The 22177-nt window shown below is 43.0% G+C and overlaps 1 protein-coding gene across 1 annotated transcript; it reads right to left on the bottom strand.

Annotated features, from left to right (window-relative positions):
- Positions 1-2741: 2741 nt before the first annotated feature.
- LOC110517167 (uncharacterized) lies at positions 2742-14680 on the bottom strand. Its single transcript, XM_090204140.1, has 9 exons — positions 14624-14680; positions 14283-14444; positions 13880-13969; positions 13623-13741; positions 13302-13452; positions 12874-13170; positions 3287-7888; positions 3067-3142; positions 2742-2946 (listed from the first exon to the last, which is right to left on the bottom strand). The coding sequence occupies exons 2-9, from the start codon at positions 14400-14402 to the stop codon at positions 2840-2842; spliced, it is 5562 nt and encodes a 1853-aa protein (XP_090060266.1). The 5' UTR covers positions 14403-14444; positions 14624-14680; the 3' UTR covers positions 2742-2839.
- Between the last annotated feature and the right edge of the window lie 7497 nt (positions 14681-22177).

Here is a 22177-nt window from a genome sequence, read left to right as displayed (position 1 = left end):
CTGCCTGGCATCTCTCTTTCTCGTCCGACTCCCGACCCCCTTACACGTTCATTACTATGGGACAGTTGGAGATCGAATTTGAATATTTGAAACAATGTTGCAGATGTCGGAGAGAGACTCATGTTTATACAAATCTCCGCGTTTGAAAACGAAATGTTAGTCTAAAGAAATGTGAGATAATGTCTAGATGCTTTTTATAGTGGAGATCAAGTTTATAACTTCCCTGCCTGGGCTGATGAGACAGTCAGATGGAACAGAGTACATAAGCATTTTAACGTCATAGATTTAGCTTGTGGTAATTTGTGGAATAGACACCGGCTGGAATGCGCTTTTAACCAATCAGCATTCCGGATTATACCCACCCATTGTATAAATGGGTGATTCATGTGTTATGACGTCTTAATGTAGGGAGCCCTCAAGTAATGCATTATGTGTGTCAAACTACTAACAGGCAGGGTTGCCACACAACATACTGGCCCACAAGTTATGATTAAGGTCATCTCGTTCACCAGATACTTAAATTAGCTGGGGGATGAGGTCCTGATTAAGGTGTAGCAGCAGTATAAAAACCACACTACAAATGATGAGCTGAGTCATCATGCCCCAAAAACACCTTATTGTACATGAGCATGCCTGCAGGAGAGGGAGAGAGAGACGGAACACTGGCTAGCAGACCTAATCCCCTTATTAAAGCTGAGTCTGAACTTGCATCCCAAATGGCACTCTATAAAGTGCACTACTTTTGACTAGACCCCTATGGGCCCTGGTCAAAAGTAATGCATTGTATAGTGAATAGGGTGCCATTTGAAATGCAGTCTGGATCTCCTCAACACAATTATACGGATGAGTTTCCCCCGTTTCACTGTGCCTGAGGTTACGGTAAAGCCACTCACATGGAGTGGGCTTACGACTGCTCCTCTTCGCCTCAGCCTCTGAGAGAGGGGCTTCCCTGCTAGTATGAATGGGCCATGATAAAGTCCTCTTTTTCAATATGTCTAAGTCCTCTTCTGAAAGTATTACTTTCTTTGTCTCCCCAAGTTAGGCAAACAGAGTAGTCACATAAACACGTGGTGCATAAATATCATATGCCAAATCATACTAAACTCACGTGCCAGGCTTCACGGTTCAGGATGCAGAATACATGCAAGAATATGGCAGCTGGCCGTAAGACTCGCATGCTCCGGTAACTTCAAATATATACAACCTGAAGTATATACACTGAGTGCACAAAACATCAGGAACACTTTCCTAATATTTAGTTGCACCCTTTTCCCCCATCAGATCAGCCTCAATTCGTCGGGGCATGGACTCTACAAAGTGTCAAAAGCATTCCACTGGGGTGCTGGTCCATGTTGACTCCAATGCTTCCCACAGTTGTGTCAAGTTGGCTGGGTGTCCTTTGGTTGGTGGACCATTCTTGATTCACACGGGACACTGTTACGCGTCAAAAACCCAGCATTTACACTGTGACATCAATAAAGGATCATAGCTTTCACCTGGATTCACCTGGTCCATCTATGTCATGGGAAGAGCACTCATGTTTTGTACACTCAGTGTATATTACACTGCTTTAATACTGCTAATTAATTTGGCAGACAGCAATGTTGTATTTCACACTAGAAACTCTGAATTCAATATACTGTAAATGATTCATCAAGCCCTTCTCTGCCAAGGCAGAGTTAGAGGAAGATGTAAGTATGCATTTCACCTGTTCGACAGCGCATGTGATAAATACATTGATAGGATTTTCTGAGAGAAGATATTTGTCGCCATCTTGAGGCCTTTTCTACCTCTTTCAGGACCGTGCCAATTAAATAAATAAGTGAAAGTCATACAACTTCCGTCTGTCTAACAATAATATAGCTTTTGTTGAGCAAGCAAATATCTCCATCAAGTTGACATACATCAATTCACTTTTATTCATTTACATTATTTCTACTATAATATAAAGCTCCACAATGAATATCTTAATACTGCACTATGGATACAATTATATACCCTTATAGAAGTCATAAAATGACTAAGCCTAGTTCATACAATAGGGAGAGGTGCAACACAAGAACGCTTCTCAAAATGCTGATCCTGCGATCTTGTGTAAAGTTTTTTTTGTGTAGCTGCTTGTAGTTATTTCTTGTGTACGTATGTAGGGTATAAACTACGCTTTAGTCCCATGTCATCAAATGAAAACCTAAATTAAAATAAAAAATGATGAAAGATACAATATTAATACAAATCTGCAATACAAATGCTTTATTAAAACAACAATTAAAAAGTATGTAAGTGATTGAAAAATAAAATACATAGTTCCTCAAAGCCCAAAAAGTTTAGCACCACTTTCCTAATCGTAAGAGTAGAAGCTGCTGTCGGCCTACCCTCCTTGTCATTTTTTAATTTAGGCTAAATATCTACATCAAATTTAGAGGCTGCAATGGATGTGGATCAATGATTATAATAGGGAGAGGGCATCAGATGTACAGCACATCTAGTCAATTGGTTGGGCTTCTTAGCTTATCTTCCTAATCACAGGAGAAGCTGTAGATGTCTGAATGACATTTAGAAGCTCACATTCCTAGTTACAGGAGTGGGAGCTAATAAGGGATCAAAAGACCCAGATGGAATTGTGGTGTTGACTAGCCTATAGTGTATCTTCCTTAAGGAGTATAAACTAATGGTAAGCTAGTCCACTGACAGCCTGGTTCAAATATAGCAGCATTAGGGGATTCAAAATGAAAACAGAAATGACCAACAAAAATAAAAATGTTGTATTGAGGCCAGTTGTGGTGTCCTCCTCAGATGTAGCCTGGCAAAAGCAACTGACATGGGCTGCACGTCATCCAGGCTACCCATCAGAGGACCCAGAGGACTTGCAGGTGACCAAGCGTTTCCAGGCCTTCTGGACTCCCCGGAAGAAGTCCCGGATGCCTTTCCTCATCTTGGATAATTTAACTGGCAAGAAGATGAAAATATGTAAGAATTTCAGATGGACAATTGTCTGAAAAAACAATAATTTATTACTTCTTTATATATAATTGTCCCATAAGAACATTTCCCCCCAGGAATACTCACTCATAGGTGTAGAATCCACAGCAATGTACATCTCTGGCTGGTTTGTAGTGTCTGTAAGGACGATGCTCATGTTGGACTGTGATTAGAATTCAAGAATGCACAATTAAACTTCAATTTCACTTCCTTTACATATTCCTATAATTATACAACTATACTTACTGGTGCCGATATCAAAAAGCACAACCAATGACCATTCAAGAGTAATCTGAGCTTGTCTTACCTTTCTGCCAGTTGTATAATGCACCCCCTCAGATTCCGCATCCTCCAAATCATTACTGCATGAGTCTTCAAGGTCTGAGGTCTCACGGTCATATGGGTTGGAAACTGAGGGTTTCAAGATGGCCAGTAGCTTGTGGGAAACAATGACAGAGACAATGGAAAGCATCTCCTGATCCTCAAATAAATCGTCAATTTTCAAGGAGCGTTTCAAACGCTTGACCTTCCCAAGGTCAGTGTAGATGGCATCTGCCAGCTTCGATGTCATCTTAGAATTGAAACTTTTTTTCTGGCTTTCCATTTCCTCAATCAGATATTTGGTCACCTCATCGTCGAACAATCGGATCAGCTCAGTCACCAGATCACTGATCTGGATGCGCTGACGCTTGTTGATCCTTTTTGGCATACGGCATATCTTCTTGACAAGCTTCATCAGGACTTCTTCTAATATAAGCTCCCTAATGAAGCTGGTGGAACCGGATGTCACTTGTTCCACAGTGGACCACTCCGACTGTTCAATCTCAGTCTTCATGCTGCTCTGCTCAGCTTTCTTATTCAAAGATTGACGGGTTGTCATTTCATTAAACAAGGCTGTCAATTCTTTCAAGTTGAGTGTAGATTCCAGATTTTTGGTGCTTTGAAGTTTGGATGGTGCATCCATAATTCCGTTCGTGACAAGACAGACAATGTCCTTGTGCAGCTTGGGTGCCTTGTGGCACAGTATCTTCTGTAGGGCTTCCTCTGTGCCATAGCGTTGCATCAACTTTCTATGCACAGACAGCACCAACTGAAAGATGTCTGTTGCCTTCAGGCAGACATTTGCTTCCCTCCACCTGTTAGTCACCCTCACCCACAGAGCACTGGACAGCTTGTTGGTCACATCCTCAACTAGGGTCCAGCTGGCCAGTTTATCCTGGGTCCGAGGAACAATCAGAGACCGCAGCCGGACAATGATATCCATCACCGCCTCTACATGAACAATAATATACACCGGTTGGGATGCCTTCACCTCAGCCGAGCCACATCGGCTCTTAACCATGACCTTGTCCTGGTCTGTCCTTAGGCAGATGTCTGAGGAGAGCGGCCTGATAGAGACTTTGGGTACAATTGAACCCAGACGGTTGACTTCCCTGGTGACTGCACTCGCAATGGCTGTTGTCATCTCCCCGCTGCCACGGCTCAAAGCTCGCCTCAGAGCATCAGGAGAGCCCATGTGCTCCTCCAGCTCTCTGCAGAGGGCACTTACAATCCTTGCACTTGAGGGGCGGGAGTACGGCGTCTTGAGATCCTTGGTCATTTCCAATGCTGAGGTAACGTCTGGGGAATCGGACATGTCCCGAAGGACAGAAACCACCATGTCCATTGCCACATCAGAGAGAGTGGTGGTTGGGGATGACACAGGTGATGCAAAGTCCTCTGAGTTAAGCTCATACCCATGAAGCAGCTTGGTGATCAGGTCTACAACCACCTCTGGTGTGGAATGTAGACTGGGAGAGTCCTTGTCGGAGGTCTCAATCATACAGGATTCAATTTCACTCAAAGCCCCTCTGACCATGATGTTTGTCTCAGAGTCATCGGGTACATGGTTCTCTTTGAGGTGTTTGATACCTGCCTCACACAGCTCTTTCACATGGATGTTCTCGGAAGACATCACTGCTTCTTGAATAGTAGGTTGTTGATTGGCTATGGTTGTAGCCATGATTGTCCTTACCATCAGAGGACAAAGCTTTGCCACCAGTTCATTCTGTAGCTTAAAGTTCTCAGAGCGGCTGTAGTTCATGGGTACCTCAGGGATGTCAAGGCCCTGAAATAGCATCTTCCGTACCAGTTTGCCCACTACACCCTCCAGTAGACAATTAGTAGGGCTCGGGGTCTCATTCCCTCTGCCACTGGTGCTGGAAGGTAACTCTTGCTTCTTGTGAAGGCCATGAATGGCCTCACTTTGCGCAATACAACCCTCAACAGGCAACTCCTCCACTGCAATCGTGTGCATAACCACATTGACGTCGTTGGTGTGGGGTCCAATCAAAAGCTTCTTATAGGTTGGGTCTGTGACATATTGTAAAACACCCCCGCCTGTTTTTAAGTTCTGAGCTTTATCTCCAAATGTCCTATCCAGGAGACACAATACTGACTCAGAAAGTGGGTCAGTGAACTCCTGGAGCTCTAGGCTGCTCTCAACTTTGAAGGGGCTGAGGCTACAGCTGATCTGGGAGCTGTAATAAGAAGCCTGCAGCTCTCTTTTGGACTCCAATCGGTCATAAAGCTTTGGATATAAGGCATCTGCAATAGAGTCTGTGAGCCGCTCATCCAAATTAACAGAGAAAATATTATTCAGGCTTTTGTTGGAAGCCTCCTCTTTGGTTTTCCTCAGGATGTCCCGCACAGCTTCCCTTGGGGCAGAACCAGAAGTGCAAACATGTCCATTGGATGGTGTCTGGGTGCCAGTAAGGGATTCCTTGATCAAGAAACTCTGGAGTTCGGTGGCCACTTCCTTAGACATCTCCCTTCTGATCTTCAGAACAGCAGGTGTCAGTGTAGCTTTCTCCGAGGTCAAAGGTGTCAGAACTCTGGTCAAAGTTGAGGGGCATCTGAGATGATCACCCAGACCCTCTAAGTCATCAGAGCAGGACACCGTGGCAACTTTAAATAAAACCGAACTAATAAGGTTCTGAGCCACAGCAGATGATTTTGCTGATGCTGCCTGGAGGGTCTCTGAACTAAGCTGATTGGAGGCAGCCATCTTTGTTGTTGCCCTGGTAATGATGTTACTCACAGGCTTGATGGAGTAGCTCATAAACTGGGATCTCAGGCTTTCAAAGACTCCCTTCACTCTTTCTGCCTTCAGGTCTTTGTCAGTGGCAAATACACACGACTGAACAGCATAGAGAGATACAGGGAGAGGAAAGCCCAAGGGTGAAGCCACATCTGTGATATGGATGGAGGACTCTGAGGGTGTCTCCTCAAGGCGCCTCTGCAGCAACTTTATCATCTCCAGGACTCTGGCATTGTCCTGTGGTGAGGTGGAACACTCTCCTGAGACGTTCTCACTGTCTAGTGTGTTCTGGATTCCAAGCAGTGTTGTGCGGAGTATCCTCCTGTCATGGGGAAGCACTCCCCTCAGTGCAGAAGAGGACCGGCTCTGTGGTGCTGGTGTGTTGCATGGTGTTGATGCACCAGAGACGTCACTTCCACTGTCATCATCTTTTTTGGTCCTCATTATAATAAGGATTTCGTCAATGATCTCATCACTGTAGACTTCTAAGTCCTCTGTGGTAACATGGGCCGTTGGGGTGGCGATACTCAGAGTACGACCCCCAAGAAGTTTGAAGGACGTCTCCGACCCACTGCCAAGAGGGCCAACAGACACATATTGCAGTGTTTCGCTTGATGACGAAGAACAACTGGAGGAGAGATCAAGCAGCTCCTCCTCCAAAGTCGGAGAGAAGGAAATAATTCCCTCCATTTTCAGGACAGAGATAACATCCGCAAGTGTTGAATCTACAAGGTCCTCACCTAGTGGGCTACTCCTTAAGTGGCTGACAAACACCCTTGTAGGAGAATGGGAGACTGTGGTGGGAGATGGAGAGCCCTCCTCACCATTCACACTTGACCGCCCCTCCACAATTGCTAAAGACTGGGAGATGACGGAACATACAGGTCCGCCAGCCCGTTCAATAATGGAGGGGAGGGAAACATCCAAAGGGGCTGGAGGTGTCACACTCCCTCCTTGGCCATTTCTATCTTGGCTGAGGCAGATCGACGAGACCTCAGTAGCAAATTGATTCTCCCGCAGAGGGCTGCTGCTGGAGTCAGGTCCAGGAACATTTGAAATGGAGCTTACAGTCAGGGAGCAAGGAATGTCACTCCTACTGTCTGAAAGCTTGATGGAGCACGAGGAGGGGAGGCTGCTGGAGGAGAGGTTGGTGTTGGTCTCGTCGCTGGAGATTAAGGAGGAGAAAGGGGCCAAGGTCAGTTTGACAGGGATGACATGCCCACGACCGTCCACAGCAGATAAGGTTCCAGAGTAGTCAGTGGCAGTAGGTGGTTTAGCAGAATGTGGTTTAGCAGGTGGTGGTTTGGCAGGTGTTGGTTTAGCAGGCGTTGGTTTAGCAGATTGTGGTTTAGCAGGTGGTGGTTTAGCAGATTGTGGTTTAGCAGGTGGTGGTTTAGCAGATTGTGGTTTATCAGATGGTAGTTTAGCAGATGGTGGATTGGCAGAACGTGGCCTAGCAGCCAGGAGGTTCTTAGTAGAGATCTGACTGGAGAAAGAGTGTGCTCGTTCCTCACTGGACAGAGAACTGCTGCTACAATAAGTCTGGACAGCAGTGACTGGTTCATCAATGGAGATTGGGGAGAACCTACTGTCAGGACTCTGAGTGAGACAGATGACATTGACTTTGGAGAGTAGGGAGGTACAGCTGACAGAGCCCTGGGTTGAATCTTCATTGGTGTCTTTGCTGATGGGGAGCATATTCTCTGCAGCACTTTCTGAAGCTCTCAGCCTTATAAGGTCAACCAAGGCAGGGATCAGGATGCTATTTACCTCCTCCAATACTGAGCTCGTTATGTGCCCAATCAGGAGCAGCAAGTCCCTAACAGTAATCTGTATATATGAACATCAACAGAATTTATTAAGATTCACAGTATGTTGGAAATCAAAACACATGTTAATACATATCAAATTATTTAAAAAAGTAAATATAACAAGTATACTTTTCTTTATTTTCTAGCAATCACTCTATATCAAATGTGTGGTCTCCATTGTTGCAACTTAATCATCTTCCTCATCTAGACGTTTTACATTTACTAAAGTGGCAAACACATATCACATCATATCATCCAAATACAGTGGCAAGACAAAGTATATGAACCCTATTGGAATTATCGGAATGTCTGCATAAACTGGTCATAAAATTAGATTTAATCTTCATCTAAATCACAACAACAGATTAACACATTCTGCTTAAACTAATAACACACAAATTATTGTATTTGTATTGTCTATACTGAATACATAATTTAAACATTCACAGTGTAAGTTGAAAAAAGTATTTGAAACCCTAGGCTAATGACTTTTCCAAAAGCTAATTGGAGTTAGCTAACCTGGAGTACAATCATTGAGACGAGATTGGAGATGTTGGTTAGAGTTGTCTGCCCTATAAATACTTACAAAATTTGAGTTTGCTATTCACAAGAAGCATTGCCTGATGTGAACCATGCCTCAAACAAAAGAGATCCCAGAAGACCTAATATTAAGAATTGTTGACTTGCATAAAGCTGGAAAGGGTTACAAAAGTATCTCTAAAAGCCTTGATGTTCATCACTCCACGGTTAGACAAATTGTATATAAATGGAGAAAGTTCAGCACTGTCGCTACACTCCCTAGGAATGGCCGTCCTGCAAAGATGACTGCAAGAGCACAGTGCAGAATGCTCAATGAGGTTAAGAAGAATCTTAGAGTGTTAGCTGACGACTTAAAGAAATCTCTGGAACATCCTAACATCTCTGTTGACGAGTCTACGATACGTAAAACACTAAACAAGAATGGTGTTCATGGGAGGACACCACGGAAGAAGCCACCGACTGTCCAAATAAAAACATTGCTGCACGTTTGAAGTTCGTAAAAGAGCATCTGGATGTTCCAGATTCTGTGGAGAGATTAAACTAAAGTTGAGTTGTTTGAAAGGAACACACAACACTGTGTGGAGAAAAAAAAGCACAGCACACCAATATCAAAACCTCATCCCAACTGTAAAGTATGGTGAAGGGAGCATGGTATCATGGTTTGGAGCTGCTTTGCTGCCTCAGGGTCTGGACAGCTAGCTATCATCGATGGAAAAATGAATTGCCAAGTTTATCAAGACATTTTGCAGGAGAATGTAAGGCTGTTCGCCAATTGAAGCTCAACAGAAGTTGGGTGATGTAACAGGACAACGACCCAAAACACAGAAGTAAATCAACAACAGAATGGCTGCAACAGAAGAAAATATGCCTTCTGGAGTGGCCCAGTCAGAGTAGGGGACCTCGATTGAGATTCTGTGGCAGGGCCTCAAGAGAGCGGTTCACACCAGACATCCCAAGAATATTGCTAAACTGAAACAGTTTTGTAAAGAGGAATGGTATAAAATTCCTCCTGACCGTTGCTCAGGTCTGATCTGCAACTTCAGAAAACGTTGAGGTTATTGCTGCCAAAGTAGGGTAAACCGTTTATTAAAACCAAGGGTTCACATAAACTCAGCAAAAAAAGAAACGTCCTCTCACTGTCTACATTGTTTATTATCAGCAAACTTAACATGTGAAAATAATTGTATGAACATACAAGATTGAACAACTGAGACATCTTCTTAAGGCTAGGGGAACCCCTCGACAACATCCGCTGAAATGGCAGAGATAAAACATATTTTTTCGAAATATTTAACTTTCATACATTCACAAGTGCAAAACACCAAATTAAAGCTTAATTTCTTGTTAATCTACCCATCATGTCCAATTTCAAAAAGGCTTTACAGGGAAAACACACCATACGATTATGTTAGGTCAGTGCCTAGTCACAGAAAAACATACAGCCATTTACCAGCCAAAGAGAGGAGTCACAAAAGGCAGAAATAGAGATCAAATTAATCACTAACCTTTGATGATCTTCATCAGATGGCACTCATAGGACTTCATGTTACACAATACATGTATGTTTTGTTTGATAAAGTTCATATTTATATCCAAAAATCTCAGTTTAAATTGGAGCGTTATGTTCAGTAATGTTGTGCCTCGAAAACATCCGGCGAATTTGCAGAGAGCCAGAACAATTTACAGAAATACTCATCATAAACTTTGATAAAATATACAAGTGTTATTCACAGAAATAAATATATACTTCTCCTTAATGCAACCGCTGTGTCAGATTTCGAAAAAGCTTTACGGAAAAAGCACACCATGCAATAATCTGAGTACAACGCTCAGACACAAAAACAAGCCATACAGATGGCATGTTGTGGAGTCAGTAAAAGTCAGAAATAGCGTTATAAATATTCACTTACCTTTTGATGATCTTCATCAGAATGCACTCCCAGGAATCACAGTTCCACAATAAATGTTTGTTTTGTTCGATAAAGTTCATCTTTATGTCCAAATACCTCCTTTTTGTTAGCGCATTTAGTTCACCAATCGAAATTCACAAGGCGCGGTCAAGTCCAGATGAAAGTCCAGACGAAAAGTCAAAACAGTTCTATTACAGTTCGTAGAAACATGTCAAACGATGTATAGAATCAATCTTTAGGATGTTTTTATCATAAATCTTCAATAATGTTTCAACCGGACAATTCCTTTGTCTTTAGAAATGAAAAGGAACGCAGCTCGCTCTCACGGCCGCGTGCATGACTTAGCTCATGGCCTTCTGCCAGACCTCTTAGTCAAACAGCTCTTATTCGCTCCCCCTTCATAGTAGAAGCCAGAAACATGGTTCTAAAGACTGTTGACATCTAGTGGAAGCCTTATTAGTAAGTGCAATATGACCCCATTTACACTGTATAGTAGAAAGGCAATGAGTTGAAAAACTACAAACCTCAGATTCCCCACTTCCTGGTTGGATTATTCTCAGGTTTTCGCCTGCCATATGAGTTCTGTTATACTCACAGACATCATTCAAACAGTTTTAGAAACGTCAGAGAGTTTTCTATCCAAATCTACTAATACTATGCATATATTAGCTTCTGGGCCTGAGTAGCAGGCAGTTTACTCTGGGCACGCTTTTCATCTGAACGTGAAAATACTGCCCCCTATCCCAAACAGGATAAACTGAACATGTGGCTAACAGAAATGGAATAATGTGTCCCTGAACAAAAATGGGGTTCAAAATCAAAAGTATTTGCCAGTTCTTGCTGTAAGTTCCCAGACATTTCTGGGGGGGGGGGGGGGCCACAGGAGGACCCTCCGATCCAACAGGTCCCAGACGTGCTCAATGGGATTGCGTTACGGGCTCTTCGCTGGCCATGGCAGAACACGGACATTCCTTTTTTTTGTGTGAATTTTACCCCGTTTTCTCCCCAATTTTGTGGTATCCAATTGTTTAGTAGCTACTATCTTGTCTCGTCACTACAACTCCCGTACGGGCTCGGGAGAGACGAAGGTTGAAAGTCATGCGTCCTCCGATACACAAACCTACTGCTTCTTAACACAGCGCGCACCCAACCCGGAAGCCAGACGCACCAATATGTCGGAGGAAACACCGTGCAACCTTGGTTAGTGCGCACTGCGCCCGGCCCACAGTGGACATCCCTGTCTTGCAGGAAATCTCGCACAGAACGAGCAGTATGGCTGGTGGCATTGTCATGCTGGAGGGTCATGTCAGGATGAGCCTGCAGGAAGGATACCACATGAGGGAGTAGGTTTGTCTTCCTTGTAACGCACAGTGTTGAGACTGCCTGCAATGACAACAAGCTCAGTCCGATGATGCTGTGACACATCGCCCAAGACCATGAAGAACCCTCCACCTCCAAATCGATACCGCTCCAGAGTACAGGCCTCGGTGTAACGCTCATTCCTTCGACGATAAATGCGAATCCGACCATCACCCCTGGTGAAACAAAACCATGACTCGTCAGTGAAGAGCACTTTTTGACAGTCCTGTCTGGTCCAGCGATGGTGGGTTTGTGCCCATTGGCGACGTTGTGCCGGTTTCCTTACAACGAGCCTACAAGCCCTCAGTCCAGCCTCTCTCAGCCTATTGCGGACAGTCTGAGCACTGATGGAGGGATTGTGCATTCCTGGTGAAACTCGGGCAGCTGTTGTTGCCATCCTGTACCTGTCCCGCAGGTGTGATGTTCGGATGTACCGACCCTGTGCAGGTGTTGTTACACGAGGTCTGCCACTGCGAGGACAATCAGCGGTCCGTCCTGTCTCCCTGTAGCGCTGTCTTAGGCATCTCACAGAACGGACATTGCAATTTATTGCCCTGGCCACATCTGCAGTCCTCATGCGTCCTTGCAGCATGCCGAAGGCACGTTCACGCAGATGAGCAGGAACCCTGGGCATCTTTCTTTTGAGGTTAATAGAAAGGTTAGTATAAAGGCCTCTTTAGTTTCCTAAGTTTTCATAACTGTGACCTTAATTGCCTATCGTCTGTAAGCTGTTAGTGTTTTAACGATCGTTCCACAAATGCATGTTCATTAATTGTTCATGGTTCATTGAACAAGCATGGGAAACAGTGTTTATACCCTTTAAAATGAAGATCTGTGAAGTTATTTGGATATATATGAATTATCTTTCAAAGAAAGGATCCTGAAAAAGGGAAGTTTCTTTTTTTGCTGAGTGTACTTTTTCCACCCTGCACTGTGAATGTTTACACCGTGTGTTCAATAAAGACATGAAAAAGTATCATTGTTTGTCTATTGTTGTGACTTAGATGAAGATCAGATAACATTTTATGACCAATTTACTCAGAAGTCCAGGTAATTCCAAAGGGTTGACATACTTTTTCTTGCCACTGTACTTGGATATGGATTTCCCAGTAGAAGGGAGACAGGGAAGCAGTAATATGCCTACAGCCCCCAAAGAGTGAAAGCTGGGAACATGTTCATGACCAAAATGACCTACCACTGACGGGCTAGCTGAATGTGGTGAGCAGGTCATCACAGAAGACAAGGTTCCAGAGGGATCAGAGTCACTGCTAGGTCTTTCAGTTGGTGGTCTGGCAGAACGTGGTCTGGTAGTTTGTGGTCTGGCAATATGTGGTCTGGCAGTATGTAGCCTAGCAACCTCGAGGTTCTCAGTCGAGATCTGACTGGAAAGAGTGTCCATCGAGGAGGTGGAGTGTCTGAAGGGAGAGTCCATTCCCAGAGGTGTGTGTGTCTCCATGCCCAGGGGTCTCCAATCTCCCATCTGGCTACCAGGCTAAGAGAGACGGGTGAGAAAGAGAGGCAAATGGATGAAGATACCAACAGAAACACTGAGGTCCTACTGCTGCTTAAGCAACTAACTGTGAGTTGATATCAGCCCTAGGAGTGCCGCTGTTCCATCCTTACCTGTCCAATCACCGACCAGAGGATTCGGCGCTCCAGGCGCAGCTCCCTGCACACTTCTCTTTCCAGCTCCTTAAGCCTGAGGCGTCGTTTCACATCCCAAGCCAGTTCGGCCAAGTGAAGGTTCTTCCCCTCTTCCATTTCACTCTGAAACCTTCACATACAAGGGAACATAAAACATGATTAACCTTCATTTTTCTACAACTCAAACTGTCCACCATATCTATTTCTTAAGTTATTGCTAGATAGGAGGTCAACGTGATTCCACACCTTTGCTTATGTTTTTTTTTACAAATTTCAGTAAAAGATTCTAATAACACTCACGTGTTCTTAAAGTAGCTTCTACCCTTGGCAATGAGCCAATCTCTAACATCCGTCAGTGAAATGTGGGACGGAACCTCCCCTTGCTGTTGCAAGACTAGGAACTGCTTCAAAAGCATTTTCTGAGAGAGAGAGAGATTAATTTGCACCCTTCCACAAGTTTTTCCTGGTCTTGTTGAAATAAAACGCATGGAAAGGTGTCTTACAATATAGCTTTTGTGTTTTTATAATTATGCATCTAGAAAGCAGACCACTCTAACCTGCTGGGCACAGCACTGCTTCTCCCACAGCAACTGAACTGACTTGATGTAGCTACTGTAGCGATTGTACTCTTTACACGTACACAGCACCTGAAAGGGAGGAGCCACAAAAGAGCCATTTTTAGAGGAAGTTCATGTGTACAAACACCCAATCCCAAATCTACCTCTAACCCCTACCCTAATATTGATTGATTTTGCCTGTATTTAACCAGGTAAGACATTAAGAACACATTCTCTTTTACAACCTGCACTAACAATGACCATATGTAGATTTGGATTTGTGTAAGCTAAGCAAAATGGCAAACATTTCACCTAGCCATCATATTGCTTACACCTGTACAATTTTCTCAGTTCCATATAAGTGTCACTTAGATTTTGGAAAGAAAAGGGAGGTCTGCCTTGCCTTCTCATTTGAGGTGATGAGGCCTTGCTTCACCAGCCGCTTCTTCCTTTCCGGATGGCGGAAAAAACTCTTCAGGTGTTTGTCGTGGAGGCAGTTATAACTAACATCTATGACTCTCATGTTGGGGTCCAACAGGTCAAATCCTGGGGTCTCCTGATGGAGCTGTGGATTGTGTTTTAACAAACCTCAATGTCAGGGCAATGGATACTACAGTGGGAATGGTTTTGGAATTAGGACTGGAAATGGGAAGGAAGTAATTAAAAATATATAATTAGGTAACATTTAATTTGAAAGAAATTGAGGATCTCAGATCATTTGGAATGTCATACTATCACACTAACCTTCTCCCCCAGTTTTCCTCTGAAGAATACAGGGAATGTCCTTTCTGGGGCTTCCTGTAACCCCTACAAAGACAGAGACAATCATGACAGAACTTTATAGATGTGGGGTTTTGGTAATGGTTTTGTTGGTAGACCCCATCCCTGTCACTTGGTTTACAATAATTCCACCTTTTGCCAATTCACTTGCATGAAAAATGTTGAATCAAGCTTATCTCTAAAACAAATGTGTTTGATCCATTTACACTGTTAAACTATTCTTAAACTAGTCAACTAGCCGTAGGCCAACATGATGACTGATTCTGTAGGCTACATATTAATCTCATAGACTTCCATCATCCATAATTAGAATTATACAAATGTGAAGCGACATTAATATGAAGAATGAACAAAGCATTATCCTAGGCCTACCTACATTTTTTTCTGCTTTGCCCGCACTTTTTGACATAGTAGGTATATTGACTAATATTATAAACAAGTGATGTCATAACTGAAACTTGATTATCCTGTGTCTCCAGAAAAGGTAGGCCCTATGCCCTCCAAACGTCCGCTATCTGATAGACCTATGTTGTTGTACTGATATAAACACTATGAAAGGATATTGTAGCCTTAACCTACTGATATAGTCTACAGGCTTATTTATGGTGTGCCCGCTCCATAAAGCACACCTCCAGTTGTGCCTGGGTCTGCTGCAACACGTGCACTCTGTTGCCAAGCCTTCCACAGAATCATACCTCAACCCTAAAATGTGATCCACATGTATTCGATGTCGAAATTGTCAGTCATTTGCAGTGATGGATTTAAAGCATTACCACGACTACGTCTATATTATTCAATTATTGCACCCACACTGCTTGGGCGCGCCAACAAGCTTCTGCATAGCAAAGGGCTAAAATAGAAGACCGTTCTATTTCTGATGCAGATCCCACTGCAAGTCCTGCCTCTCCCATCTCCTCATTGGTTTATAGAAGCAGGTACCAACGTGCCATCTCCTCATTGGTTATAACCACGTGGGTGACTGAAAAACCAAAGAGGTCAGTGGCGGTAAGGCACCTAATTTATGAAAGTTGCCAATCGCAATATAGAATCAAGAGAAGAAAAAGCCTGGAAGGAGGAGAGATGACTAGAAACCATTCGGTTGACCGATTTATGTGTGGATTAATTGGTGGTGTAAAGGACCTTGGTTCACACAGGGTCATGTCTGGCGAGTCAGTGGACAAGTATCCTGCCTCTATTGTATTGTGTTTTTGAGAAAATGGGGGTCGTATTAGCAGTAACTGCAAAACGTAACTGTGAAACCAAGGTAAATGGCAGTAACTGAACTTACTGCCTTTTAGCTTGGTTTCAACCTGCCATTGGCTGCAGTTACTGCGTTTAACCTTTGTATCATATCATTTTATTCTGATAGTGATGCAATCGAAACTGTATGACACTGACTGACAGCTACACACATACATTGCTAATCTAGGGATACAACACCATGGCACAGCATTCCCGGGGGGAAATGATGGTTGAACTTGCTCTGAAACGCCGACATCCAGACACTGGTAAGTACTAGCTAGCTAAGTACATCTGACATCAAAATTAATTAGCTAGCTAGTGAGCATAGACTAACAATGCTACCTGCCTTCATAAGAGATCTGCAATTGATACTAACGTCAATCTATTATACATATAATCAATTTTATTCTGAAATTTCATATGCTGGTTTCTTTGAATCAGTACACCATACACACCATTACTAGCCAGTGACAGCCACTTAGCTAAAAATGACGCCCCCCTACCAAAACATCAAATCCTACCTAGCTAGCATTAGCATGAAGCAATAGATTTGTGCTACATGTTCCCATAAGAGACGATCAGCAGTTTATACTAGCTTCAATCTATTATACCTTGTCCTGGTCATGAAAGTTAAAATCCCAAATTGTATCCATCACCTTTGTTGGTGGCATATGTAATTAGTACAACAAGCTTTGACATGCCAAACGTGTGCTCAATGTGTCTGCTTCAGTGCCATCTTTACATGAATGCGAAAAAAACTGTTTTGCATGACTTCCACCAATCCCTGTGGCCTAGATGATTAGTATCAATGCGGATCAAAGTTGCCATGTTTTGACAGTGAAAATTATTAAGATCATGTTTGCACAAGATAAAATCAACATTGATTATATCCTATATTATAGAATAACTGAAAATGATTATGATCATATGTTTGCACACCAGAAAATGTCACTATTAATTATTATTATGTATTATTATACATGTTCCTGATTATTTGCTCTATTTATTTCAGTTGATTTTGAGGGCCACATTTCAACAAAGATTCCTGATCTACCCCCTTTAACTGAAGTCGCAGTGTCAACACTATTTGAAGAAATAGAGAACCAGTGGGTGGTCTCTGACTCATTAGACATCAGACTATCAGAAGATAAATAAATTGCCAATGATGATGATGATGAAGATTATCATCCACCTTCAGAGTTGGATGTTCCAGCACAAGTGGCAGCTGAGCCCGTGGACACAACTCCAGAACACCTATCAAACAAGAAATCCAAGATTCCACCAATGGGTAAGCCATGTGGTCCCAAATGCAAGAGGCAATGTACTCAGAATATTTCAGAGGTTAGGCGAATGGAAATATGGGAAAATTAATGGGAGATGAATTATAAGGAGAAGAGGACATGGATCTTCCACACGGTGGCACAGCAATCTAAGAAAAATGTTACAGTTGGTGCTTACAGTCGACGCAGCAGGTAGTTTCTGTACCATCTTCTAAACCAGAGCGGTTCTGCACAACAGGTGTGCAAAGTGTTTTTTCTGAAAACATTGGGCTACCACCCCAAAAATGACAGGTTGATTGTCACTAAGATGGGCAAGTCAATCACCACCAAACTGATTCCACCAAAGGATCAGAGGGCAAATTGAACATGAATCCAATCCTGTAACACATTGAGTCCTTCCATCCCCAAATCAGCCTCTACCTCCCTAGTGACGTCAATATTCGGCTCATGCATAATGACTACGAGGAGAAGAACAAAGATGCCAGCCGCGGTTATGAAAACTATTGCAAGGCGGTAAAGGGAAGGAACATCAAGCTTTGTGAAGCTTGGAGAGGAGGAGTGCGAGCTCTGTTTGGTGCAGGGTCATCATCTTAAGATGGAGCACAGGGAGAATGAGGTCATGGAAACAAACGCCTGCCAAGACAACAGCCATGCAGCACCTGAATTCACCATCACAAACCCCGACTGCATTCAATGTAGAAAATATGAGGAACTTAAGAAGTCTGCAGGGCAGAGCAGAAGCCATAACCAGGCTGATGCACAGAAAGATTGGCCTGAGGACTGGTCTGTGAAGAGCGTTGATATGCAAAAAGTCATCATGCTCCCTCGCATGCCAGGTGTGAAAACAGCATTGTTCACAAGAAAAATCGTTGCCGATCACGAGACATTCGCCACCATTGGAAAGAAGTCTTAAAAGAAGAAGTAAACAATCTCAGTGGTATGGCATGAAGGAACAGCTGTTCGGAAGGCAGAGGAGATTAATTCATCTTACGTAACAGCACTGGAGAGTGAGAGAGATGTCAAGCATGCAGTGTATTAGGTGGATAACTGCACTTCTCCTAACATCACTGGTGAGCGTTGTCAATGCTGACTTAACTTTGATGGAGGACATCACCCTCAAGTTCTTGGAGCAAGGACACACCTTCATGAGTGCAGACAGTTTCCACCATGGCGTGGAACAGGAAAGGAATGCTCGACCTGGAGGTGTGGTGTACGACTTCGGGGACTTCCTCCATGTGGTCGCTACTTCCAATGCAGGCAAGGTGGAGGTGGTCGATATGAAAAAGGAAATCATCCTGGCATGGAAAGCTGGCCATTCCATCGTCCAGCTGAAGTAGGCAGCAGCACCAAAGCTGGCAGAGATGGCTGAGATCTAGTTGACGCGTGGATCCAGGAGCCTCTTCTACAAGTCTCCCATGAAGAAAAGGACTTCACAGAGCTTGACTTCATCATGAAGAAAGTCACTCTAGAGACACCCTCGATACTACGTATACAGGATAGAGGGATAGAAGAGTCCAAGAAGATGGACCAAATCACCAAGATGTGTCCACAAATGCCTGCAAATCGAAGGCAGTTCTGGAATGACTTGGCTGTGAACAGCATTACTGAGGATGAGGAGTGATATGGAAGAGCACTGAAGAAGTTTTACTTAAAAATGAAATGTAACTATTCAGCATTTTATCAATTGTAGCTAAATGTCATTTGGGTCTTCTTGTGAATATGAACATGTAAATATGTTTAAAATGTATTCTTAAAGCTGTTATTTATTCATTCAAAAGTGTTATTTGAAAAAAATACAAATAAAATGTTTTTATTAGAAAACTCATGGTCATTTTCTATCATTTGTATTACCCTACATCAGGGGTGTCAAAGTCAAATGGACGGAGGGCCAAATAAAAAAATCAGCTACAAGACGAGGGCCGGACTGTTCGAATGTTCATTGAAAAATTTTTAAATGACGCATATAGTCTAGTGAACCTAATTGAACCTACTGAAAACCTAACAAATATATTACAATATGATCAGATAAATAAAGCAATATTTTCTTATGGCTCTGTCAGTAATCTTTAATTTTCAACAGACACAAAAGACAAATTTCCTTTATATAAATATCCCCATAACATGAACATTAAATGAAAGAAACCGGTATTCAAGGCACCATCAGTAGACTATATTTTCTATTTTAGCAAAAGTGGGCTAAATTTACTTCAAAGAAAAAACAATAATAGCAATTTTCTATCATCCACTCAACTGAAATATTTTTAAAATATAATTGGATTGAAATACAAAAAAATAAAGTGCAAAAATCTATTAATCAAAAACAACACTTTGTTTAAGGAGAAGTAACATGCAGTGAAAACAAATATTAAATTTTAACTTTTAAACTTGAACTGAGTAAAAACTCTAAATATGTGATTGCACAGTAATGTTCACTTGTTTGAGGTTGAGGGTGATACTTGGTGGTGTCCCATCTTTTCCACAAGTTCATCAATGTTCGGGGTAAGGCTCTGAGCTGAAGAAATCCTCAGAATTGAGTGGAGGTGTTCAGCAGTAAGTCGACTTCTGTGTGATGTTTTGTTCAGGTTCATCAAAGAAAACAGTTGTTCACACAGGTATGTGCTGCCAAACATAGACAACGTTTGAGCAGCCTGGATGCGCAGCTGGGGCATTGTGCCGGGGAGGAAACGGGCGAACTCCGCAGCACCCACTGCCGCATATTTTGCCCTCAGTGCATCATTGCATTGGAGGTCAATCAACTCCATTTGGAGGTTTGGTGGTGAGCTTTCCACGTCAACAGCAAATGGGTTACCGAGCAGTTCCAACCTGCTTTTTTGTGCTTCAAAGTCAGCAAATCGGCGTCGAAAGTCAGCGGCAAGCATACCTATTTTATCAGCCAACTGTGTGCTCGGGAACGCACTGGTAGAGAGCTTCTCTTTCATGGTCTGGCAGCTGGGAAAGTGGCTCAAATTTTCTTTCCGCATCTGCGTCTCCCACAGAGTCAGTTTGGTTTTAAATGCCTTCACTGTACTGTACATATCAGAGATGACACGATCCCGACCCTGCAGCTGCAAGTTTATTGCATTCAGATGACTCGTAATGTCACACAGAAAAGCCATTTCACACAGAAACATTTCGTCTCGGAGTTGTGTTGTGTCTTTCCCTTTGCTGTCCAAGAACAGACAAATCTCCTCACGAAGCTCGAAACATCTTTGAAGCACCTTTCCCTGGCTTAGCCATCGCACCTCTGTGTGATAAGGCAAATCACCATGCTCCGTTTCTAACTCCGTCAGAAATGCCTTGAACTGGCGGTGATTCAAACCTTTGGCTCTGATAAAGTTAACTGTGCGCGTGATGATGCTCATTACATGCTCCATTTTCAAGGCTTTACCGCACAACGCTTCCTGGTGTATGATACAATGATAAGCTGTCAGCTCACCTGTCGCGTTTTCCTCTTGCATCTTTTCCCGTATCTTCGCCACCAGTCCGCTCCTGTGTCCACACATCGCAGGTGCTCCGTCGGTTGTCAAACCCACGAGTTTTTCCCAAGGCAGCTCCATCTCATTTACACATCTTGACACCTCTTCATACAAATCATGCCCCGTAGTTGTGCCATGCATAGGACGTAAAGCCAAAAACTCCTCTGTCACGCTTAGGTTGGAGTCCACTCCGCGGATGAAAATTGACAACTGGGCAATGTCAGAAATGTCGGTGCTCTCATCCACAGCCAAGGAATATGCAATAAAATCTTTTCCCTTTTTCACAAGCTGCTCTTTTAGATTGATGGACAACTGGTCTACTCTCTCGGCAATGGTGTTTCTGCTCAGACTCACATTTAAAAAGAGTTGCCTTTTTTCTGGGCAAACTTCGTCACAAACTTTAATCATGCAGTTTTTGATGAAATCCCCCTCCGTAAATGGCCGGGCTGATTTAGCGATCTCTTCTGCCAAAATAAAACTGGCCTTTTGTAGCCTTTGTTCCATGTCCATATTCTTGTTTTTGTCCGCGTGTTTCGTTTCATAATGTCGTCTCAGATTATACTCTTTCAGTACCGCCACACTTTCTCCACACAGAAGACACACAGGTTTTCCAGCTACCTTCGTGAACATATACTCCGACTCCCACCTTGTTTGAAACCCCCGGTTCTCAGTATCCACCTTCCGTTTTGCCATTTTTGATGGGTATCTGAAAGTTAATTTTACTGTGATGCTGACGACTGCTGTGCCAATAAATATTGAAATGAAGCAGCCTACTGCTCGGTGCGTCACCTTTGCATTGTGGGAAATGTAGTATTGGTGCGTGTAAAAGATCTGCGGGCTGCCGGCTTGCTGCGGGCCGGTTCTAATAATAAATCAAGATCATCCCAGGGGCCGTAAAAAACCTTCTTGCGGGCCGGATGTGGCCCGCGGGCCTTGACTCTGACATATGTGCCCTACATCATATGATTAACACACGGGACGAGACCCGTAATCATCTGCGCAATCCACAAGGTCACGAAAGCCCAAAACACACAGCACAGGTACTCACGCGCAGCAACGGACATTGTAACAATAATCAAAAGTGTAATGTAAACTAAAGGGCACACTAAAACAATTCCTAATCAGTGGGAATAGGGGACAGGTGTGAGTAATGAAAGTTCCGGCGGAATCCCTGACATCCGCGAAGCGCAAGAAGCATGAATGCTCTGACTTCTGCGGCCATTGCAGAATTCGGATTGACCATGCAGAGTCCATAATAGTAACAATAATAATAGTAGTAATAATAGTAATAATAATAATAGTAGGAATAATAACAACAGTAATATTAGTAATACTCATAATAATAGTAATAATAATCATAAAAATAGTAATAATAACAACTGTAACAAGTGACAAGTCATAATAATAATAGTAATAATAGCAACAGTAATAATTATAATGATAGTAATAATAGTAGTAATAGTATTAATAATAATAATAATAATAGTTGTAATGATGATAATAATAATAATAATGTATGG

This window comes from Oncorhynchus mykiss, chromosome 2, assembly GCF_057628025.1.
Source record: "Oncorhynchus mykiss isolate SJ-2025 chromosome 2, ASM5762802v1, whole genome shotgun sequence".
In the NCBI taxonomy this organism is placed as follows: domain Eukaryota; kingdom Metazoa; phylum Chordata; class Actinopteri; order Salmoniformes; family Salmonidae; genus Oncorhynchus; species Oncorhynchus mykiss.
This window is presented reverse-complemented; position numbering and strand designations above follow the sequence as displayed.

Coding starts and splice junctions, on each gene's coding strand:
- LOC110517167 (XM_090204140.1), bottom strand. CDS start 14,402: ATGAGAGTCATAGATGTTAGTTATAACTGCCTCCACGACAAACACCTG. Junction 3,143..3,286: donor ATTATACAACTGGCAGAAAG/GTAAGACAAGCT, acceptor TTCTAATCACAG/TCCAACATGAGCATCGTCCT. Junction 2,947..3,066: donor TGTGGATTCTACACCTATGA/GTGAGTATTCCT, acceptor TCTTCTTGCCAG/TTAAATTATCCAAGATGAGG.